The following is a 25,789-nucleotide window of genomic DNA, read 5'->3' as shown; positions in this document are numbered from 1 at the left end:
CTCTGCGGCTAGTAACAACGGTGCAGGTGGCGATAGCAGGAGGCCGTTTGAAGTGCGGCTGTCAGGCGTCAGATCCCAAATCAGTCAGGTGCGCCGCCCTTGGATACGGACGTCCTTGGTGTCAGGTACGTTTGGTCAACCTGGTGTTTCGGAAGCGAAGTGCTGGAGTGGCGAGCGAGATGTCTTGAGCTCGGTTTGGGGAGTGTTTCGAACTGCCATGGGTCAGCTCGGGTCACAGCTTTGCGAGGCTTGGGGCCCGAGGTAGTTCGTGCTCCTTGCAGGGAGCTCAGGTTCTCAGTAGGGAGCTCAGGTTCTTAATAGGGAGCTCGAACTCTTAATAGGGAACTCGGACTCCCAGTAGGGAGCTCGGGCTCCTAGTAGAGCGGTCTGGTGGAGTTCGGGCTCGGTAGTGAGCTTGGACTTCGTTACTTTCGGTGCTCGTTTTGGGCGCTCCGCTATCCCGAGTTGTTTGCTTTTGCCACGTGTCGGGTGATTGCAAGATCGGGCCAAATTTCCCTTCATCAGTCCCAATTATTGTCAGTTAGAAACTGGGTCCACCATGTCTGAAACCGACTTTATATATATATATTATGTAGTTAATAGATTAATTATATAGTTAATAAATTATATATTATGTAATATTTAAACAACATATGTTCAAAACGATCAATTGGACAGGGTTTCATTCTGCACCTCACATCTGATGCCTCACACGTACATCGTATCGTACATTGAAAACATCTCCCGTGAATATTAGTTATTATTTGTTAGGAGCAGATTCCGTCTCATTGAAGTGAGCCTTTTTTGTTTTCTCCATTTTGAAAGGCAAAAACGAAGTTGGAACTCTGTAAGTATAGAAAATAGGAAAAGGGGTTACAGATGGGACAACTCGATCTTCTCTCTAGTTGTCCGTCCATTTCTCCTCTCTCGCCGTTGGTATATTCTCTCTTGTTGGTCCCTTCTCTCTCGCTGCCAATCTCCTCTCTCATCAATCTCTTCTCTCTCCGTCATCAGTCTCTCTCTCATTTTTTAGTTTTTGTCAATTGATTTTCTTCTTATTTTTAATAGTTGATCTCCACTGTTGAACTTCGCTATTGGGGTTAAATCATTAAGGGTTTCATTTAAAATTAATCTGTATTGTTGAACTCGGCTATTGAGACTAAGCCATTAAGGGTTTTTCATTTTAAATTGATCTCCACTGTTGTACTCGGTCGTTGGGAGTTTGAAATTGGTCTCCACTGTTGAACTCAATTGTTGTTTTTTTGTATACAGGTTTATTATAATTGGGTCCATCAGGCTGAACCCAATTGTCCCAATAATCAATTGGTTTGATTCTGGTTCCAAAATTGTAAATCCTATAGGGTTTGGTTTGATTGCGGGTCCATGATATTTCAAAATTACAAACCCTTACGCATTGACAATCCTAAGCTTGACTTGTTTTAAAGCTTCATGTGCATGACACATTACCATGAGTGCAGGGCAAAAGAGTAACTGCAATTAAAATTTTAATTAAAAACAAAGGATTGGACTGGATAATGGGTCATGTGACTCATGTGTATAAAGACCTAGGATTTTTTTTTTAGAGATGGCCAAAGCTTTTCATAGTCATTAGCTAACTATGTATAGCTGAGTGAGCATGTGCAATCATAATTGGTAAATACATGTATGAATCAATTGGATTTCCTCCTCACACCCACTTCATTGCATGTTGCAACCTTACATTGGGAACATCTCCTATATTTAGGAAATCCAGATTTGTATGAATCCAACTATGACGCACATTACAGCATGTTATATTAAAATTTCAACCAATCACATTAAAAGCATGACATGGTGTATTTACTTTTCATTGATTTATGTTTCATAAGCTGTAATTTTCATGGTTTTCAAAACTGGACTGGATCAGACGGTCAGACCGAAAAAGGTGGTAACCGGTCAGCCACCCAAGTCTGGTTTTATTAAAAATTGGAATTTGTTAAAAAACCTTGAAAAATTCAGAAAACCGCTGACCCGGGCAGCAGTTCTCAGGTTAATATTTTTATTTTAATGTTTTAAATAAAAAACAAAAAATAAAATATCTATTATATCCCAACTAGTTCGAATCTATTATTCGGTTTTCCCTTTAGCTTTAGGGTTATTTCCCGAGTTCCCTCCTCACTCCTTAGTCCTCTCAACCCTCACACCCTACCACTTGCGGCGGCCATCACCTCCGGCATCGCAGCACACACCAAAAAGAGTCACCCTCACCCCAGCACTTGCAACAACGTTTGACAACGTAAAGATTCACCAGACACCAACACTTGCAGCGGCAACTTGCAACGGCACTCGACACTCAACATTGGGCGTTGGCGAGCAAGCCCATTGTCAAACTTCTTGGAGCAGCACTTGTAGGCTTGCAGCAGCAACTTGCCTACAACCAAGCCCGACTGTCCGAGCCCACCAGCGGCGAATCCCTGAAGGTATAACTTTTTTGTGATTTAATTGATTTTTTGAATTTTTTCATTCATTTGGTTCATCAGCCCCTGTTTGTTCTTCATTTGGTTCATCAATTTGCTTTGGATCTACTAGGCAAAGGCTTTTAGTGAATGCTTTATAATTATGAGCAACATACCATAAGTTGATAGATTACAAGCAGAATATGTTTGAATAAAAATGATGCATTTTTGACTTGGTGACTCCATAGTCGCTTAATTTCAAACATCTTTTTTGCATATATGTAAATTGTAGGGAAGTCTTATCCACCCATCTCTAGATGTTCATGTTGAAAGTTAGGAGTTCATCCGATTCTATAACCATTATTGACTGAGCATTTTAGAATGGAAAGAATGGAATTTTTCAAACCGCCCAACCATGCCAAACCTATCTCTTTGGTTTCTGATTGGAAATTCAGAACTACAGATCTTTTGGAACTACAGATTATTAGACTACCCCAAGGCAAGATGGAGCAAGTTGCCTTGCATCAGGGCCTTGGGTTTTTGGTTATTAGACTATAGATCTTTTGGCATGGATGCTTCAGGTAGACCAAAAGGGTCTAAGTACTACAGTTGGAATTTTTTCTATATTTTTTTAAATTTTCTGTATTTTATTATTTTTTTTATATTTTTATTTTTTCATATGTTGTTCTTTTTCCTGTATTTTTCTGTGTATTTTTTGTATTTTATTTAACTTTCTATGGTGTTTTTTATTATATATAAGTATTTTTTTGTTTTTTATTTATTTATGAAGTCATGGGTGTTCGACCTGGACGGTTGAACCGCCGAACCAGAAAACGGTGCCCTAACCGGTTCGGCCACCGGTTTGGTTTTAAAAATCATGGTAATTTCACATTTCACATGGTGTATTTATCATCAAAAACTTTAAAAATGTCACTATAATGTATTATTTTACACTAGTTCATTCACCTTATACTTCATACGTACATTAAAGTTTGCCCAATATGATTTCCTATTTAATATCTTCATAGTTTAAAAATTTAGAGTGAATTTTTGTTATATTTTATATCTAAATACGTGCATGATAATATTATATATATTTTGAAATTTTGAATATGTATATCATATCATATATAAAATTAGGCTTTTCTACAAGTTATGCTTTTTTTGTATTGGTGTGGGGTGCCAAACACCATTAATAACCCCCCTTTCTCCTAATTGGTGGTTGTGGGAATCAATTTCATGTTAATATCGGTATGGCGCAGCTAGGAATTTTCTTTTTTTTTTTCAGGGGGAGGGGGGAGTTAAACAAGAAAATGAGATAGGGATATAAGTAGGGTTTAAGGAAAAATGGCTAAGAAGTAGGGTCTATTACAGATTTTTTTAAAGTATTGGGGGAGGACCCCTATCAATATACTTGGCTCCACCCGTAAATACTGGAATGAACCAGCTGATATACAACGAGCCACCCCTATACTGGTGAGTTATGTTATTACATGCTTTAGTTGAACATCACGTAAGGTGCACGAGGCTCATTGACGCTTGGTCCTTTGATATGGATTATTGAGTTGCTTACCCACTAGTTGAAAATTGAAATGTTTGTATGGTACCTTCCCATTTTACGAGGCACACGATCAAACATGTAGTAGAACCACATGTTCTATAGGTGGGTTTTAGGAAGTGCAATACAACATTTATTTATTGCATTTTATTACACGTAATTACCACGTACTGGGCGCCACATAAGAAAAAAAAAATACCCACACAACACCCAAAGTAGGAATTGTGAAAATGATATTTCATTTGAAAGTAAATGAGATTATTCCAATTGAACATCAAAGTGTAAAGTTATAGCAACCCGTGAATTGATCATTGGGTTGAACGAGTCAATTGTCTAATCATCGGGATTGAGTAATTTTTTACAAAGTCAGCATTTTTTTTATCAATTCCCAGATTTTGATAGAACTAGACCCAGATGTATGACTATGTATATGTTTGGCATCGATGCTGTAGATGCAGAGAAAACGGTGTTGCTGATGTGTGGGTTGGAAGCACCGTTTTCTCGGAAAACAGTGCCTTTATTTTGTTTGGAATCATTGTTGTTAGGTAGGACGTTTCCTAGAGCAACAACAACTTTTTCTGTTTAGCACGAATGCTCTAAAAAACGTTTTCTGCACTTCTACCCATTATCCACTACTACATCACTACCCTATTGGCAACAACGAGCTGCAGTTCTATGAAACGTCAAATTTGGCGTTGCTCCAAGCCATGCCTTCCCAATTTCCAAGACGTGGCTTGGAGCACCGTTTTCTATGGAAAAATGTTTCCAAACAGATGGTTGTTTCCTGGAGCATCGTTTTCTCCTACATGACACTGATGCGGCGCCATTTTATAGAGCAACAACAACGATGCCAAATAGATGCTAAGTGATGATTCAAACAATTAAACCGGCTGAATCAACAATGGTTTGTGGAAGTACTATTGAATGAATGGTTCATCTTCAACATCTAAAATAAGTAGCTGATCTTGAAATGCTTTGAGTGGATATTTTCATATTTTTTTACCATTGTCCCTATCAACTCATAGAACTTTACAGGGGTAATTTGGTAATTTTAGTTTTATAATGAATCCCAAAATCCCAATTTTGGGCTTCATGGCACTATACAAACTGGGGGAGCCCTAATAGCAATGAAATTTGATCCCAAATCTCAGCTATAACTGGTTCAAGATCGTAGCCATCATCTATGGGTTAATATCCCATTCAAGGTTGAAGTATCAAATATCATCTTGTATCGGGTGTGTCGTATCATATCTTTTGATCCTCGATACACCTATTTACAAGTGTTCTCGAGAATCCATTTTTTAAAATAATATATATATATATGTATAAAAATAAAACATGAAAAAATAAAAAAATAAAAGGAGAATCACACAAAATACCTATAGGTCCTATACACTTGTCGATACACAAAGGTGTATCAATACTTTCAACCTTGATCCCGTTAAATGAAAGGAGCATAGTGATGGAAATACAAGGAGAAGGGTCTTTGTAGTAAAACAAAAATTGGGTGTTAACTATCACGCCATCGAAATACAAGGTGGGTATCTATAATTTATTAAAATTATAAAACTTAATCCCATTAAATAAAAGGAGTATCACACAAAATACCTATAGGTTGATACACAAAGGTGTATCAATACTTTGAACCTTGATCCCGTTAAATGAAAGGGGCATAGTGATGGAAATACGAGGAGAAGGACATTGTAGTAAAACAAAAATTGGGTGTTAATTATCACACCATCGAAATACAAGGTGGGTATCTATAATTTATTAAAAATTTAAAAACTTAATTTCCCCCAACTTTCAGCAAATACCAAATTTGTTAAGAGTACATTGCTGAAACTCTCCTAATGTTTTTGTTCATTGCTGAAACCTCTACTAAAGTTTTTGTACATTGCTGAAACCTTCCCTAAAGTTTGTTAATTGCAATCAATTCCCCTAAATTTTTTGACATAGTTGCAAGTAGATTCCTTCTTTAAAATCTTCATATAAGAGGTATGGGAATGTCCAAAATAACCATGCAGTTACTATTGAGGCTGATCTATAAAAAAAATCAATGCAAACTTCATAAATAATAAAAAATTGAGTTTAAAGTTGCAGTTTTACCTTTTGAGCGATTGATATGAATGACAAATTTGAAAAATAAATCAATTTTGAAATAGAGATTGAAAGACCTTGGTGTAGTGATTGATATGAAAAGAAAATTTGAAAAATAAAAACATTTTTGTCAAAAGTAACTAGGCATTTTGGACAAATTAATTCAGGATTCTAATAGAAGGGATCTACTTGCAGCTGTATTAGAAAAGTCAGGAAAGATGATTTTAATTGCATAGAGGTTTCAACAACGGTCAAAAAACTTCGGGAAAGGTTTTAGCAATTTACCCTACTTTTTTTAAACAATTAGTGTTGCTTTTTGTTTTTATTAAAAGCATAAGCAATGGATGAAACTAGAGGTCACATCATCTACTTCATGGTTGCAGAAAAAAACTTTGCAACTACCAATTCAAATTTAACACGTCATTGGTTAGTAACGACCGTTCTTTTATTTATTATTTTTACTATATTTTGAAAAACTCGCTAGTCTTTTTCGGTTCTTCCTCTCTGCCCCCTTTCTTTCTCTCGCCCTTCCTCCTGCTCAGGAGTTCAAATCGTCTGCTCAACACTCCTTTCTCTTGCCCTCCCTATTCCACACCGACCATCAGTGACGGTTACTCTCTCTCTCTCTCTCTCTCTCTCTCTCTCTCTCCCCCCAGCTTTCTTGTTTCCTCTTCTTCCCTCTTCATTTGAATTGGCAACCTTGCACTTTGTTCGAGTCGCTGCTGCAACCATGGAGCATCAGACAAAGCATGAACATGTTAAAATGTTAACCTCTAACGATTTTGAACCCTAAAACCCTAACAACTATCTATTGTATCCGGTGTTAGTTATTTGCTGCAATAATTAAGGGATCGAGATTTTTGCATTTTACTAACAGTTTTGCTTCTCCAGATCGAACCATTATACCTAAACCATATCTATTTTTTTGCTTCACTATATGCATGCCTGATTTTAATTGTTTAGTGTTCACCCATCGTTTTCCCACTGAGTTACATTAAATCCTTATTCCTTCTCATCCCACTTTGCTATAGATACCAATAATATTTCTTTGTGATTTTTAAAAGAATTCCAGTAATAGAAGTTGGTTGAATGTTGGGGTTTGGGAGGACTGCTTCATGCTGGGGTTTAGGTTGAATGATGGTTGAATGCACCAACCGTTGAATTTTGATCTAGTCTAATACTGCTTTGATTATATTTCTTGTTTAACGAGACTGTTTATGATATTGATATGAATTCATGGTAGTATTACTATTACTTGTCAAATGAAATACCAAATCTACCAAATTCCTTAATTATTGACCATTTCATAAATGACCCAAATCTATATACTTCTCAACTTACCAACTTCCTGGATGACTGTGTGTTGACTTGTTGCAAAGATACTTAAACTTGGCCAACCACCCAAATCTATAAACTCATCTAATCTCAACTATAAATTCATTTTTGTTGAATTCTTTATAGAGATAGTTGAATTCAACCGAAACAATAATCTTGAATTTGTTTTTTTCTTAAGTTTTCCTTATCTTTTAATTTCTACCTGATTTTATATATATATATATATATATATATATATATATATATGTATATATATGGAGAGGGATCTCAATATATATTGAGGGATCACGATTGGTCTGTGCATCCATGCAGCCATGGGATTCTAGTCAATACATACGGGAATGAAAGATTATTAAATATCTCATTTGGGTTGTGTTTGGTTAATACACAACTTTGATGATTGTGTCAAGATGTTGAAGAACCTGTAATATACAAACTAGTTCTGAAAGAAGAGCGGATTTTGATTTTTTTTTTGTTTTATTAAATATCTCATTTGGGTTGTGTTTGGTCAATACACAACCTTGATGATTGTGTCAAGATGTTGAAGAACCTGTAATATACAAACTAGTTCTGAAAGAAGAGCGGATTTTGATTTTTTTTTTTTGTTTTATAATTGTTTTGGTACTTTGACCTATAAATTTGAAAACATGATTCCAACAGTATAGATATGAACTTCAAAATGTGTGTATATCCGGATTTAGCATCTAAATTCCAAGCTAAAGCTTTAAAACCCACTTTTCTTTAACGAATGTTTATTCTTGATAACCAGGTTAGTTAGCTTTTATTATTGTTGAATCATGTTTGTGTATGTGAGTATGTGACTATATAGATCATTGATCATTAGAAGTGAAAGATAAAAAGCATTCGGAGATAAGAGCATTTCGGTAATGCTTCTAAACAAATCGCTAACTGCTATCATCGAATGCTATCAATTACGTAATTAATTACTTATTTTATTAATCCGCATAATTATTTTTCTTAAGTAATAATTTGTAATTACTTATTATTGTAAAAATAGCCATTTCTCAAAGGTTGCCACATTCAGGTACCCGAACAATAACTTTACATTCAGAGATCCAAAAAATCAGAAAAACAAATTTTATAAATAAAGGAACAAAGTAGAGTTGCAAATTGGGCGGGCTAGGGTTGAACATTTGTTAATGGGTGGAACTTAACAAAGGAAGGTAAAAGAAGGGAATATATCCTTTTTCTCATATCCATAGGTTGTCACTTTTCAAGTTTTTAACCTTGAGATTGGAATCTAATTCATATACCCCATTCACCAGTAACTTGCTGCCCATCATGATCATTTGATTGCAATTCTTCATCATTTAATGGGGCCAATTAAATTAATTGGTGGAATTGAATACTCAGTAGTCAAATAGAGTCCCACCCAGTATGTATGGACTTCACCAAAGTCATTATCCAATTGCAGCCATGGTTTTTAAAAATGAACTGGAAACAAAGTCGGTTAGGGGACCGGTTTTTGGTTAAACGGGTCGACCGTCCGAGTCAAATGGTTCAACCCGTGATGTCATAAATAAATTAAAAATTAAAAATATTTATAAATAAAAAAATAGCATAAAATTAAATAAAAAACAAAAAAAACTACAGAAAATAAAACTATCTAAATAAAAAATAATCCAGTACAAAATACATAAAAATATAAAAATAAAATACAAAAAAATCTAAAAAATATAGAAAAAGCACAAAAGATTAAAAAAAATCAGAAAAATAAAACAAAAAATTGCAAAAAATACAGAAAAAAAAACTCTAGAATGCTAAGTCCTAAAATGCAAAAAATACTTGACCTAAAATCAAGATTCACAGAGATAGATTCCCCTAGCACCAAAATAAAAGGGGGGAAATATGAGCATTCACTCTAGAATGTTAGATTGCTATGCAACCAAGATTGATCTGTAAAAGACTTCAATACACATTAATTTTACCTAATTGATCAAAAAAAATACACTAATTTTTACTTGGAAGTGCTGCAAATTGCAAAAGATGCTAGCTGTCGTCGGTTGTCGTTAATCGCGGTCGGTTGGTGTGTGTCGCCATCGAACACCAGAGGTACTGGCTGTCGCAGGTGGCCGGTTGGGTGTGAGGGATAGCCACCGCTGCAAACTCGCCTGCCGCAAAGCCTGGAAGTGATGCAAATTGCAAAAGACGCTGGCCGCCGCTGCAAACTCGCTGTCGCTGGTTGCCGCTAGTCGTGGTCGGTTAGTGTGTGTCGTCGTTGAACGCTGGAAGTGCTACCCATTGCAAGTGGTCAGTTGGGTGTGAGGGATGGCCGTCACTGCAAAATCGCCTACCGCAAAGCCAAGTGCTGCAAATCGCAAAAAACGTTGGCCGCTACTGCAAACTCGCCGACGCCGATCACCGTTAATCATCGTCGGTCGGTATGTATCGCCGTCAAACGTCGGAGGTGCTGGCTACCACAGGTGGTTGGTTGGGTGTGAGGGCTGAGAGGAGGGAAGAATGAAGGGTTAGAACGAAAATGGGGTTCTAACCCTACATTCGATTAATTGATTTGGGATGGGGATATTAAAGTAATTTTATTTTTGTTTTTTTATTTTATTTAAAGCATTGAAAATAAAAAAGAGAATACGCAAACTGCTGCCCGGGTTGAACGGTTTAGCGGTCTGAACGCCCGAGTTAGCAGTGTTTTGAAAATTTCAATGTTTTTAAAGATTTTCGGTTTTTAGTGTAACCGGACCCAAGAGCCTAACCAGTTACCGGTTTTTTCGGTCTGACCATCTGGGCCAGTCCGGTTTTGAAAACCATGATTGCAGCCAGAAAACAAAGTACACTACATTTTGACATATTGTTCGTGCTTTGTCCGATGCCTAGTGGTTGCAGCAAAATCGGTGATTGCAGCGACGGCCCGAACGGAGTGCTGGGTTACCGATTTGGAGGAAGAGGGAAAAAGAGGAAACAAGAAAACTGAGAGAGAGAGAGAGAGAGAGAGAGAATGAGTAATTGTCGTTGGCGATCGATGTCCAATGGCACAACCATCATCGGTGGTCGATGTGGAACAGGGAGGGTGAGAGAAAAGAGACGATGTGAACTATTGAGCAGGAAGGAGGGCGAGAGAAAGAAAGAGGGGGCAAGAGAAAGAAAGGAGTACTAGACTACTGGTGGGTTTTTCAAAACATAATCTCTCTCTCTCTCTCTTTATATATATATATATATATATATTAAAATTGGTCGTGCCTTGTCAGCATGTCTCTCCTTGCAGGAAGCCCCCAATTCTATTTTTTTGTATTTTTTATTATTTTTTTAATTTTTAATCCACGTAATTATCTCACAACCAATCTTGTAGGAAGCCTAGGAACGTTTTGACTTCCAAAGCCCCTCTCGCCCATGTATGACATTAAATTTAATCTATAGGAAGCGTAGGAACTTTGGACTTCCAAGCTTTTCTACAAAAACTCTTGGACTCCCATGCATGTTTTCTCTTTTCTTTCTTCAGTCTAACTTTACTTAGGTCTCATATTCAAATTCACTCGAGCAAACGTGATTTAGCTTCGAGGAAGCATCTCGGGATTATTTTGCATTCTCCATTTTGCTTACTTAGACCAAGTACGTATTAGGTGTTTATTTTTTGTAAAAAAAAAGATTTGATTAGGTCTTTTTTTTTTCCTTTTTTGCATTATTGGGTGCATTATTAAGTATTTTTCTGATGTTGAGTATCAAAAATAAAACCGACTCATTAAAAAGTAGAGAAAACAGCAAAAAAGGCAATAAAAATGAAAAAAAATAACCGGGTCATCATAGAACCCATTTCAATGATCAGGCGAAGAAGACAACGAAAATGGTTTTTTTGCGACCCATTTTGATAGAATACCGGGTACTTCGAACCCGAACCATGTTATGGATGGTTCGCACCAATCATGCATTACACGGTTAATTACACTAATTAATGTTGATTAACATTAACAATAATTAATGTCAACAAATTTAATGTTGATTAACATTAACAATAATTAATTACTTTTAATGAATTAATTATTGTTAATACAACATAATTGACTACTGTTAATTCATTAACAGTAATTAACAGTATTTACTAATTACAAGTATTAATAATTACATAATTTATTAAAATAATGTATTTATTAATTAACAATAATTTAATAATTACGATATTTTTTTATAATTACAGTATTTTTCACAATTTTTAATAAATTACATTATTTTTAAAAACTGTATTTATTAATTATTAGTATTAATTACAGTATTTAATTAAATTAACTGTAATTAATAGTAATTATCAAAAAATGATCAGTAATTCTAATTAAAAGTAATTATTTTTAAAAAATTACATTTAATGACATTTAAATAATTACAGTATTTTAATAAGTACAGTATTTAATAATTACTGCATTTATTAAAATAATGTATTTATTAATTAATAGTAATTTAATAAAAAAGTATCTATTAAATAACAATATTTTCAAAAAGATAACCACAAACGAAGTAGCAAAAATGAACTGCAATTAATAGTAATGTATTTATTAAATAACAGTATTTTCAAAAAAACGAAAATTAATAGTAATTATTTTTTATAATTAATAGTATTTTCATAATTTTTAATAATCAACATTATTCTAAAAAATACTGTATCTATTAATTAACAGTATTGAACACAGTATTAACAGTAATATATATATATATATATTAACAAAAACTTAGTAAAAATTAAAAATGTGTTTCAATTCCACTTAAAAATGCAACTTAATAAACGCTATTAAAATAAGAATTTTAAATATAAAAATATTAATTGATAGTTTTAATAATATTATTAAATAATTTATGAGTTGAGACCTTAATAAACGCTAATAAAAATACTAATTGATAGTTTTAAAATACCAACAATTAATAAAAAATCCAAAAAAAAATTTGAAAAACCTAAACATAATTAAAATACTAAAAATAAATAAAATTATTGAAAATTAACGATATTTTATATTAATAAGGGTATTTACTGAAAATAATTAAAAGGTACAATTAATAGTATTTTATTTTAAAAAAATACCAAAATTTATTAAAAAAATACCCAAGCCATAAATTATTAAAAAAATTTTGAAATTAGTTGTATTTTTTTATTAACTATGGTATTTATTTAGTTATTTAAATGATGAAAATACTAAAAATTATTGAAAAATAGTCATATGCAAAAATTACTGAATAATAATGAAAAAACACAAAAAAACAAATCGTAATAAGCTCAACTTGGAAGTTATATGCATATATGGTAAATATTATTATACAATATTTAAATAAAAAAATTTATATTAATATATATAGAAATGCTATATATATATATATATATTTAATACTAGACTAGAATTAAATAAAAATTTTAATTTGTAAGAATCACAGTTTTATAATTAACACATGCCTCTTTATTAACAACAAATGTGCGAGCCTGAACCTGGCCCGACCATCGGGCCGAGATCTTGAGCATGAGCCCAACCCTTATATAAAACCTGAAGCTCAAGTTCGAGCTCAAAGCTTGATCTATACACAAAATGTCTTATTTTCAGTATACTTTTATAAACTAATATTATATTAATTTAGTAATAATTTAATAAATTAATAAAGTGATTTATATTTACTAATAGTAAATTGATATTTATTAATAATTTATGAAGCACACACACACACACACACACATATATATATATATATATATATATATGTAACATAAGTACTTTTTGTAATAGTATCGGGCCAGGCCATTGGGGTACTTGGCCCATGAATAGGTTTAATTGTATATATAAACAATTGTATACATTAAAAATCATATGAAATGAAAATTTAAACATCTTTTTCATTTTTTTTAAAATGGACCTCTCATAGCTTGGCTCGGTCTGCGGCCTGGCCTAGCCCAAGGCTTGGCCCAACACGACTCGATTTACACTTCTACTTGAACCCGCCCAATATAGGGGACGGGGCAAGGAAATTTGAGGATTCCCCATCCTTGATGAGGAGTGAGGTGCCTTGCCCCTGAATTCGCTCGACATTGAGGTGTGGTTGCCTTGCCTTGAAACCGCTTGACACTGGGGACGGGGTGGGGATGGGGTAGAGTGTCTTGACTATGGGGTAAGGAGAGGGATGGGTGCCTCACCCTAAACCCATCCCATTGTAATTCCTTTATAATTGTTAATTATTAGTGAAATTAATAAAAATGTTAGTTTTTGTAATTATTTTTACTTATTTAAAATTAATTAAAATTTCATTTAAAAATAATAACAATTGTTAAAATTATTAACAAAACTAAATTTATTAAAAAATATTTGTTCATATTAAATTAAGAATAACTATTTTCTGTAAATCAACATTAAATGAAAATACAATTATTAAAATTTTAGATATTATTAATAACTTTGAATACTTTTAATTAATTAACAATAAATTTTAATTATTAATTTAATATTAATAAATAATAATTATTAAATCTTTCAGATTTTCCGTGCATAACACGAGTCCCCGCTAATAAAAATAATAAAATAAGAAAAACGGCCGTTAGTTTCAGCTTCCACACCTCCGTTACGAACGAATGACGTGTTAAATTTGAATTCGTGGTTGCCAAGTCATTTCTGCAACAACGATCCACGATGCCGAGGATGTGACGTTTGTTTCTTTTTTGCTCGAACTGAAAATGGGACGTGAGCCTCAAGTAGTCAAGTTTTCATCCACCCAAGATTTTAAAAAGAAAAAAAGGGGGAAAGGGTTTAAACTATGAACTGAATTAGTTGTTGAAGCTTTGGAAGAGACAATAACAGAGAGGAGACCAGGAGAGTCACAGACCGAAAAAAATAGAACGAAATTAAAACTGGGCGTTGTGGTTGTAGTCCATAACAATATTTATATGCGTCAAAGATCTTATCATTAAAGCGCCAAACAGACAATACCCCATTACCCCTCAAAAAAGAGATCAGCGATGGCTTGCGGGACCGTTTTCCGCTCCGTTTTCATGACGGAGGCGTGGCGCCCTTTCCATCAAAATCGTGCCTCAGCTCTTTTACCACTTACGCTCCTAAATGCACCTTTAAAGCCCAAGTGGAGTTTCAGAGTTGGGGTTACCATTCGAGATCTTCATCGGAGAAGAGGAGGTCCTTTCAACTGTTTCAATGACGAAACGCTTTCTTCCTCCTCTCAGGACGACCAGGCCCCCCCTCAAGAAGCAGTCCTCAAAGCCATTTCAGGTGATAGATTCAGTCTGTCTACTTGTTTTGTTTCATGTAGTTCTTTTTTTGTCGGTCTTATCTCCCTTGTGGCCTTGTATGCTGAAGTTCTGCATCGAATCTGTTGCCTAATTCTCTAATACATCACGGGTCTCATGGGTTTCTTAATTTTATGTTTTTAATTCCTAATTTATTTTTTAGTCGTGTCTCTAATACACCGTTCGACTCATTTGAGTAGTTGTAAGAGTAAGGAATTCAAGATGAAGCTAACGAGAACAAAGGCAATAATATGTGACCTTGGATCACCGAATTCAACTGAAAGAGCCTTGGATTGTACGTTAGATGAAGAGAATAAGTAGCAGTCCTCCCACTTCATTCACGAATAATAATTAATAATTAAACATCTCACTTTGAGGTTGTATTAAGCAATCCTATAGGTTTAACATACTAAAATAGCTATGCAGTCTTTCTTTGGAACACTCAACAAAAACGAAAACAAAGCCTTATCCAATTTATGCATTATCCTGTTTTACCATTGCACTCCTTTATTTTATTATTTTTTTGAGAAGAGGTAAAGTATCAATTAATCAAAAAGAAAAAAAGGCTTTGTACAATCAGACGCTGTACATTGGACGAGTACATCCAGAATTAGACCACTGCCCCATTTGAGTTTACAAAAAGATTTTCAATCTCAAAAGTAGAACTAAGGCTTGTCTATCTACAGAGAATTGGGCTGATGACCAAGCTAACAGCTTCCCCACAATTTTCTGCCACACTTCCTCCACTTGACAACCTTTACTTTGGAATAACCTTGTATTTCTTTCCTGCCAAATCAACCAGAACACTGCTCCAGGAACCATTTGCCACATTGCTTTTCGCCTTTTCCTTCCTTACTTAAACTTTGGATCCACCAGCCTTTCACAAAGGCTTCTACTGAAACCGGATAGCAGCTTTTGACAGCAAAGGTTCTGAGCACTTTCACCCAAATGTTATAGGTAAAACTGCAGTGCAATAACAAGTGATCACCTGCTTCTTCTGCTCTGTTGCATAAAACACAATCCGGAGAATCAATCACCTTTCCTCTCCTTAATAGGTTTTCCTTCGTAAGAATCTTGTTCAGGTAGGCAGACCAAACAAAAAAGCCACCTTTAAGGGGATTCACTTGCACCAGATTATGTTCAAAGGAAAGTCTTGCTCCTCTGAGTCAGCTTATTGTAGAAAGATTTTACCATGAACTGTCCCCTTGCTGTTCTCTGACCACAGCCTTCTGTTTTCTGAATTAAATTCTATTTGCATGCTGCATAGCTTCTGAAGTAACCTTGCAAAAGGTTCAATCTCTTAGTCGTTCTGAAAAGTGGGTTCCATACACATTCCCCATCTTGAAACTGCACATAATCTGCCACTTTCGCTTCTTTGTCAGAAAGTACTGCAAAAAGATCTGAAAAATCATCCTTTAAAAGATTCTTCCCACACCAACTATCCATCCAAAACTGACCTTGGTTCCCCTCCCTACTCCAAACTTAATTTCCTTGCTGAAAGAACTGTAGCTCTTATCGATTCCTTTCTATAAACCAAGCAGCCATAAGGCCGATTAGCTTCACCTGGGTTCCACTCCTCATTCCTCGTACCATATTTTGCTTGTATTACTCTTTTCCACAAGTGGCTCCCTTTCTGAACAAACCTCCAGAACCACTTGCCTACTACCGCTAAGTTCATTTCTCTTAGCCTCCTTATACCCAATCCACCGTACTTCTTTTTTTTAGGCACCTTTCTCCAATTTACCAAATGAACCTTTTTACTATCCTTCCAACCTCTCCATAGAAATTTTGTCATTCTTTTCTCAATTGAATATGCCATCCCTATTGGAATTAGTTTTAGGGATAATAGATAAACAGGTAGATAAGATAAACACTTTCTTGAAGTGAGTTTACCCTTTTGAAAGGTATCTTGCTTTCCAATCAGTCAACCTTTTCTCTACCCTTTCCACTATTGATTCCCAAATGGACTTAGCATTACATTTGGCACCTGTAGGCATTCCTGGGTACTTTATTTGTAACTCACCCACTTTAAAACCCCAAACGTTTGCCCACTGATGCAATTCTTGCATCTCACCCACTGCAACCAACTTACTTTGTGCACATTCAGATGTAGACTTGAGACCACTTCAAACCACTATAATGTTGTAACCACTTCAAAACCAATGTTTTAAAAACGACCTGGAACCAAAATCGTTCTGGCCACTGGTTTCCAAGTCGACGGTTTGACTGTCTGGTTCGAACGGATGGCCCATTCTGACAAAAAATTAAAAAACAATAATTAAAATAAAAAATGAACAAAAATTGTTGAATGGGTTGACGGTTCAACTGCTTGGGTCAATGAGTCGTTGACCAATTCAACGGTTTTTGGCTAGGGACTGGGTTTGGGGTAAAATGGAACCGGCTGCCTGGATGGTTCCCGGGCCAAATGGTCCAACCATCTGGGTCAACGACGGTTCGAAAACATTGCTTCAAACCCACTTTTTTGAACTCTTTTATTCTTCTAGTAAGTTTGGCTACTTGGTCTCCACTTATTATAGAAAAGACTAAACGTTTTTCTTCTTGTTTCTAGGATGAATATAGCTATCCATATTTGCTTCCTAGTTATTTTTGGATTTGGATGGATGCAGAAGTGTCAAAGACAGAAGGGAGGATTGGACAAACCACAAATGTTGTTATTGGAGGTACAATAACAGATGATTCTACGAACAAGTGGCTTGCTCTAGATCAAAAGGTAAGGTCATAATCTCTTCCAAATGCATACTCCCTGTTCCCCCCTGGTCGCCTTTTGGATAAAAAGAAGGAATGCATTCACCCAGACTTGACATCATTAATTGGCTTCTCTAGTCAATGTATTTGTTCATAGACATAAAATGTATTTGCAATTTAAACAAGGTGAACTTCAATTTGCTTTTGTGGTTGCACATAGATTAGAATAAGATTCTTGTATTGCACTAAGACCATGAACATGTAGTTTCTCCAACTCCAAGACTATGATAGAATCTGTTTTTCAAGTGATACATGAATTACCCAATGGTTAGTTGTCTCAAAGCTCCACACTCATAAAAGAGAGGGAGAGAGTGTGTCTTCTAGTTAATTTTTTGTCTGCTGATTTCACAGGTAAACTCATATCCAACAGTTAGAGGATTTACTGCAATTGGAACAGGGTGTGATGATTTTGTGCAAGCCATGGTTGTTGCTATTGAATCAGTTCTCCAATATCCAATTCTTGAGGTAGATTACTTGATACGTTTCATTGCATTTCAAGCATCTCTTAGAAACGATGTTTATATTCATGCATTAGTGGGTTCATTGATAAGAAGCAACATGTTGCACAAGCCCAGAGTATATGTATTTGGTAGTGATGAAAACATTGGAGCTGCCAGTAAGGCTCCCAAGTGGTGTCCTTTGTCGGTAGACCGGCCCATTCAACAAGTGCCTGCTGGATGGCCTTCTTTCCCGATGTCACCCACCGGAAATCAATGATGCGCCACTGCTATGGCCCAATCTCTCCTCATGTAGCCTAGCCAGCCTGATCGCTGCAAGTAAGGAAGTTGGTCATAGTGCCTTGACTTCCAAGCGGATATCATCCCTTAGCCCGCCAATGAAGCTGCTGACCAAGGCATTTTCTGGCCAAACATGGACCCTGGTGGCCAATTTCTCGAACTCCTCCTGATAATCCTGCACCGATCCCGTCTGTTTGAGTTTGGACAGGATCTTGTCATAATTTTCGTAGCTTATTGGACCGAAACGTACACAGAGTGCGTTGGTGAAGTTGGGCCATGAAATTTGGGGGTGAGTACGTCGGAACCATTGGTACCGGAGTATAGCGTCTTTGTCCAAATTGATGGAGGCTATGGAAACTCTCTGGTGACCAGGAACCTCATGATATTCGAAGTACTGCTCAGCCTTGAATATCCAAGGAATGGGATCTCCTCCTGCGTACGATGGGAAGTCGATTTTGGTCATCCGTCCAGGCCATGGTCCTCGTTGTTGACTGCCCTGGTTGGACGACTTCTGGTTGCCATCCCTTCTGCTTGCCGCTGAGCGGTCTCTCTGAGATATGAGGGCTGATAGGGCCTCCTTCATCTCCTTCATATCTATGGCCATTTGGTGTAGACCGATCTCTAGTCTATCCACCTGATCATCTGCTGACACCAAGCGAGTGTTAGGCACCTTCACTCGAAGGACCTCAAGCTCTGATACCAAAAGTGGTGAGTTCGGCTCACTACAGGAGCCTATTCGAGGGGCTCAACCTCTTGAAATGGAGAAAGAGAGAGAGAGAGAGGGAGAGAAAGAGAGGCTAGAGGGTAATCATTTCTTTCATATCAACTGAGATCGACATGCCCCCTTATATAGTGGGTGGCTACTATAAAAATTATTCTAACTAATTACGCCAGTACCGAATATTCTAACAGATTACTGGTAGGTGTCAGGTGCTGGGTGTGGCTGATGTGGCCTGACTAATAACTGCTGCATGTGGACGTCCCATCCTTTTCTTCTTATGTCCATAGACTCTCTTGGTAGGAGGTCTGGGCTTGGTGTGCCCAGTGATGGGCCTGGTTTTCCAAATAAGGTTCGCATCAAAATCCTTTTTGGTATTTCTTTCACTCTTTTAGATCCTTCAGCTTGTACTATATCCACTCCTATTTGTTGTTGCAAATTGATCTTTTATGCATATGATCAAATCATCTCAGTTGGTTTCCCATTATCTTGTCACCTAATGGGTTGACTCCTAAATTCCAAATCCAAATTAGAAATTTGTTTCTATATCTATCCTTGCACCCATCCAAGATCTTCACATAAGCGTCTCATTTTATAGAGATGTTATTTCTTCATTGGACAAACGTTATTTTGTAACAAAAATGTTGGTCTTGTAGCTGTCTTATTGGTATATCTTGTTCACACAATACTCTGGAAGCACACCTCTACATCATTACCTAACTCTGGTTTTATGGACAATGCCATCTTTTGATTTTTTTGTTGCTAAAAGACTTACAAAAAAAGACCTATTATTTAACATGCTTTAAGGGGACATTACTTATTGTAGTGGTAAAGTCTCAGGCTGGCAAGTGTGAGAATGTAGGTTTGAGTCTGAAGTGGTCACTTTGTGCCAAAATAAAAAGGTTTGGACCATATCTAGTCTATCCCTTCCAAGACCCCAGATGGCTAGAACCAACATTGGGTAATGGCATTTTTATTTAACATGCATTAATTAAGAGTAGAAAGTCAAATTAACATAAAAAGCAGATGCATCATTTTAAGACTCTAGCAGCATAGTTGTGAAGCAACTTTGAACGTGTACTTACTCAAGCCAAATATACTATTCTTGCTAATATTTCCTGTTACTCCCTTACAAGAAATTTAAATGAAATATGATTGTTCACTTAATATTTTTCAAGAAATAGGAAAAAAAAGAATGTAGACTCATGAGAATGGGGGAAGAAAGAATTCATAGGGAAATTATTAAGGTGTACTACACACAATAGCTGACACATTAGCCTCCTCCTGATTGGAGTATATATGTTATCAATGCCTATCATGACAAAAAACTGATCATGTTGATGCTTGAAAGGTGTCTTAGTAAGTGCATCTGCTAATAGATTTTGTAGTTCTGGTGTAGATATCCATGTGATTATGGTACACCGGCTTGCTAACTTGTCTTTGGTGCTAGTATCTCCTTAGGTTCTCAAATATCTCCATTTATTGAAATTTGTTGGAGCGTCACCTAGTTTAGCATTTAAAATGACAATATCTTCCAATATATCCATCACATATGATATAGAGATTGCAGGTTTTGACCTAGATATCCTTTATTCTTATAAAAGACTTGAGCTTTCACATCCTTTACCCATAGTTTTCAAGGTGCCAAGGCAAGGCTAGGCGACAGGGGGGTGCCTAGTTGCCTAGGCGCCTGCCTAGGTGATGGATTTTTTCTAAGTGAAAACATGTATCCTAGGGTAGTTCCCTGGGTCCCATAATCATATTTCCTTAATAAATATCCATAATTTTCATAAGAAAAGTATAAACTTCATGTTAAAGTATAGAAAATCAACATATTCCAACATATTCATGAGAAGAAAAAGAAAGAAAAGAAAATTCGAAAAATATAGGGGCTGAACCCCTATTTCTGTTATAGGAAAAGTTGATTGGACAACATTTTATGTTCTTTCTTACTTATTGGTTCAGGTTTTGAAGTCTTTGAGGGTTCAATACAGCATTTAGCAATGTTTGTGTTGATTAAACCCTAACAAATAAGAAAATAACAAAAATAAATTAGTATATAAACACACAAAATGAATATTTTAGTTTAAAAATGTCTATTTTATAATTATAACCTCAAAAAATTAAGAATATAAAAGTTTGTTATAACACGCTATAGAAAACTGCTTGGCGATTAGGCGAGGCGAGACTCCAAGGGCGCCTTGTCGCCTAGGCGTTGCCTTGACAACTATGCCCTTACCTTGATCCCCCACTACAAGTAATAATTACATCATCAGCATATATTACTAAGAAAAATTTTCTAACTTCATAAACAATGTCAATTGGTCCATAAATCTGTTTTTTTTTTCAATATAATACCTTGTACAACTCCTTTTGAACAACAAATTTAGTACCATGGTACAAAGTGTAGTACTTTTTTCATCCACTATAGTCTTTCACTTGCTGCTATTTGATGATACTTCATACTTCATGAAGGGGTCAAAAATGACAAACGTTACCAAATTTAACAAATTGAGAAATAGGGCACACTAGAAGAGCATTTTCCTTTACCAAGGACTACTAAAAGATATAGCTGGATCGTGGATGGAAGAAAACTAAAGAAGGGATAATCTTTTCCATTCTAGCAAATATGAACTTGAAATGGAGGTTTAGAAGTAGTCTGCTTACCTAGAATAACCAATGTTGCCAAGATGTTCAACAGGATAAGGAACAGTAATTGATGGAATAACTAGCAAGTGTCTAACCTTTTTTTGATCAATTAGCAAGTGTCTAACCTTGATTAGAAAAACAAAGGTGTAGATTTGAAAAAATAACCTAAGCACAATCAGACCTCTTTTTCAGTTGAGGCTTTAAGTTATATGACCTTTAAGTATGATAATAGCCCGAGAAGACAAGTTGGTAGCAGGGTCCTATACCAAATTTCCAGACCAGGTCCTAGAAATTGAACAATATATACATTGAAAAAGCCAAAAGTACAAGGAAGAAGGTAAATAGGAGAAGACCATGAAGGATGATTTCTTTTCTTTTCTTTTCGTTTTTTTTTTTGGGGGGGGGGGGAGGGTGTTTAAACTATCAAGGATTAAAGTAGCAGATGAGAATTACACCACTTTGATTATTCTTTGGAATACACTGTTTTTATTTAAGGAGTATGAGCAACTTCAAGCAAGAGCTCCCCCTTTTTTTAATTCTCTCTTTTTACTGGACAAATTTATAAACATGAGATCAACTGCGCTTTTGATGTATCCTGTCTTCTGGACTTTTATTTGATTACTTGGATCTTTTAACTTACCATTTGAAGTCATGCCTGACAACAGGGATGCGTGAAGCAGAAATTATCTTCTAGGGGTAAATACGTCTGTAAACATTGGACCTGTTCAAGTTGTGTCTAGTGAGCAGGTTCTCTCTCTCTCATGTGTGTGTGTGTTGCATGCAGACATGCATGATTGTGCTTTTTGTTTTTCCCTTTGACATGGGATCCATGCATATTCTGATACGAGGCACTGGAAAACACATCATCTTTTGAAAGTGAATCAGGATTTGCAGAATTAGTCTAATTTAGGACGACAAGAACATATTCTTTTCCAGAAAAAAAATAAAAAAACAAAAAAAAAATTGATAGCGAATCTTAAAAAAGAGTAGATATGCAATTTTTTTTTGAAAGAAAAGCTCAGGCCCCTCGTCATAACTTGGTGCAAACCACCATTGTTGAAAAGCTTTTACATAGCCTTTCTTCTTGAGTAACGAACTCTAGAACATTGTTTGTGACATGTACTGGTATTGCATTTTTTTTTCAGGTACAAGCTGTGTACAATGCTATGAGGAGAGATGACAGGATGAAGTATTTTTTGTAGGATATGCATGTCCCATATATTTGTATAGAAGGCAAAGGATATTGGGTGGTTTAGCCGTCTTTCTTTTCATTTAATTTATTTTGGTCTCTCTCTCTCTCTCTCTCTCTTAGTTCATAGGATCATTATTCATAACGTCAGTTGTAGCCTAAATCATGGAAAAACTGATCGAATATAATCTGCTGCTGATTATACCCGATTATGATTTTCTCAAAATTTATGAATTATTATATATCTTCATCCTCGTTTGCTCTACCTTCTCCAACTTGACTTTGACTCTTATGTACCTATAAATGGTTAGTCATTTCTGGTCTATAACTTTGTCAGTTGTCACCAGTTCCACAGGTCCCGTGTACCCACCAGCCACCATTGATAGGCCCGATCATGAATCATGTCTTTTTCAGAAGACTGGGACTATAGGGCAGAGGAAAGGACTGAAACTTGAAAGATGCTGTTGGTCATAAGCGGATTGCACTGATCTTGAGGGAATGTTCACCATGTGATTGGCTCTATCTCGGAATTTGTTTGATGCTTTGCTATACATTCGAATTATGAGCACATCATTCAGGTAATCAGGTTATCTGAATGATTGATTTGTATGTCTGAAGGCCGAAGTGCTTGCAAAGAACGACTTTCTTCCCCAACTACGGCTCAACATCTTGATATTTATTTGCTCTAGCAAGATGGAGGGGATTGTCATTCTGAAGAAAAGACCAACTTTACTCAAATGTGATTTGAGTAAACCACATTTAGATATGAAAGATCAAATCGGTTTTTGAGCAGTAATAAACATCATAATATAAAAACTCTAGAAAGGCAATTTTTGAGTATCCAGAGAATCGATACTTTGAACCATGCATTGAATCTAGATCTGCCCCCAATCTGATCCGATTAAGATCGTTACCAGATGATATATTTGTATGTATGGAAATGTGTATATATATAAAAAAAAGAAAATAGATACATAAAACCCCTTCTCCAATCTCCATTGAAAAGGATGGTGAGGCTACGGCCAACAGGCCAATTTCTGCCACTAACATAGCTTAAAAGATTGGAATGAACAATGTCATCCCAATTTCCCAAGTAATCTTAATTCCCAAATCATCCACGAATTAGGCTGTATTGTATGAACATCCCTTTCTTGCCTTGTAGTGATGCGACTCAGCTCTTGGGTCTTGGTCCAAGCTACAGGAGGTATCGCTGCTATAATTATAGTTGGCAGCGACTAAACTGGTGACAGGCACAGCAATTTGATCTTAGGGTTTTGGAGGTGTTGAGTGTTGTTGCTGCTTCTCTGGTAGTCTTGTGGGCTCATCTCTGGTAGCAACAACAAACGGCAGTCCTCGAATTTACATGGGTCCGTTTGTACCGCTCGGCCGCTCCGTCTGAAAGGATGCCATCCTAATCCCTTGAGGGTTGAGCAACCAATGGAAGAAATGAGATACTGGACTTCAACCGTTCCTTGCACTCGCAGTACTAGAACAAAAATTTGCAGAGCTCGGGTTACCTTTGATCCTAAAATGCCAAAGTTTCCCTTTAGAAGAAACCAAATTCTCATCGCAAAGAAATTCCCAAGAAAACCACTTCTCAATTGTCCGGTCTACGTCATGAACAATTACATCTGTGATATTCCCTGCCCTTGCCCTTGCTATCATACTAGCCGTGTAGATTGTGGTCATCCTGCCTGGTGCCTCTAAACTGTCTCCACTCGGTCCATCCACCACCACCACGTCCCACTTCAACCGGTATACCTCCCTCGGTAGCTTTGTCAATGCCAATTGGCAATTTGAGATTTTCAGAGATCCCGCTCCAGGACTGCAAGCTGGGTCTGCCCTTGCTTCTTTAAGGAGTTTGTATGCTTCTCCTGAAACTCTCTGGTGCTCCACCTTGCAGATGCGAGTGCCGCCGGCTTTGGAGTTCGTTGTGAATGCGTTGAGCTTTTCTGGGTCGTCTTCAAGAAACATGGTAGTGCCACCGGCATTGAGATTAGATAGGTGAAGGAGCTGGGGTCCTAAACCAAACACTAGGAGGTTGCAGGGGGATCTAAGAGAGATAACATTTGACATGAGCTGGAATTCCTTCTCTGAGAGGGTGGCTGCAATAGAGGAGTTAGCGTGGCATGTAACTGCGCGAGGTACAAGTGAGGAGAACTGCGCGCATTTTGGGGATGAAAAGGAGCATCCATCATCACTAAGAATTTGAGGTAGAGCTGGGGTTGAGTGAGAAGATGAAGAAGTATTGGCTGTGATTTTGAGGAGCCTGAGTAATGTGGCCGAAGAGAGGATGAAGAAGACGATGAGGATTGGTTTTTTTGTGGTAATTTTCATAGTATTTGTTCCACTATTCGTATTGTTTATGGGATTGGCAACCTCTGTGACAACCAAGAGGAAGATCAACTGGTGATTGCAATTGGGGAGAGTCTCAACTCTCAAGGAAATGGGTCATCCAGAGACTGACAACAAAAGGATGATGAAGGTTGAGCTCTCCTTTCCTTTCCTTTCCACCACCATCATCACCTCTTCTTGTGGTGGGGATGATGTTGGCCGGTAAGGTTTTTGGTGATGGAGTGTTGCTTATATTGTCACTCAATTGAGTGCTAATTTGTTGAGTAAGTGGGAAGAGAAGGTTTTCCTTGCGTTTCAAGTATTAGCACATTATTAATTAAATGTCAGCTGAATGATGTATCCACCAAAGAAAAAAAAAGTTTGTTGAATTGCCATCTATCAATCGAATGTCAGCTGCACCCACCAAAGAAAAAGAGCATCAAAATTAGTGGTTAAATTTGTAGTTAACGGAATGTCTTTTTGTTTGAATTGCCTTAATTAAATACATAATTTCTCTGATACATGTTCCTTAAATGTGTATAAAGTGGGCTGTTAAGTATTTAAGGGACAGGCTTACCAGATCCAGACTCTGGAATCTCCTTTTGAAAAGAGATGCGAAGGCGATCGGTTTTTAATAACCATTTATTTAGCTTTGTTTTAGTGGGTGGGGTTGTCTGTCATCACTCATCCGGGTACTGTGACTATCTGGAGGTTGATCAAATACGATTTATAGTTAC

At 36.4% G+C, this 25,789-nt stretch overlaps 1 protein-coding gene and 1 pseudogene across 2 annotated transcripts; one reads left to right on the top strand and one right to left on the bottom strand.

Annotated features, from left to right (window-relative positions):
* Nucleotides 1-14,147: 14,147 nt before the first annotated feature.
* On the top strand, nucleotides 14,148-22,968 carry LOC104591733 (uncharacterized; annotated as a pseudogene). The gene is made up of 5 exons (XR_016085116.1): nucleotides 14,148-14,642; nucleotides 17,287-17,390; nucleotides 17,777-17,890; nucleotides 22,195-22,276; nucleotides 22,675-22,968. The product of XR_016085116.1 is annotated as an uncharacterized LOC104591733 (transcript).
* Nucleotides 22,969-23,587: 619 nt separating this feature from the next.
* LOC109114354 (glucuronoxylan 4-O-methyltransferase-like protein (DUF579)) lies at nucleotides 23,588-25,562 on the bottom strand. The gene has a single exon (XM_088902364.1). It carries the CDS (start codon nucleotides 25,053-25,055, stop codon nucleotides 24,180-24,182), a length of 876 nt encoding a protein of 291 aa, XP_088758490.1. The 5' UTR covers nucleotides 25,056-25,562; the 3' UTR covers nucleotides 23,588-24,179.
* Nucleotides 25,563-25,789: the final 227 nt, after the last annotated feature.

This window comes from Nelumbo nucifera, chromosome 4 (assembly GCF_055504915.1).
Source record: "Nelumbo nucifera cultivar China Antique chromosome 4, China Antique-T2T, whole genome shotgun sequence".
Classification (NCBI taxonomy): Eukaryota; Viridiplantae; Streptophyta; class Magnoliopsida; order Proteales; family Nelumbonaceae; genus Nelumbo; species Nelumbo nucifera.
Note: the sequence above shows the minus strand (reverse complement) of the source record. Positions and strands in the feature narration are given on the sequence as shown.

What these genes read in the sequence shown, in the direction of transcription:
- LOC109114354 (XM_088902364.1), bottom strand. Translation starts at nt 25,055, where the DNA reads ATGAAAATTACCACAAAAAAACCAATCCTCATCGTCTTCTTCATCCTC.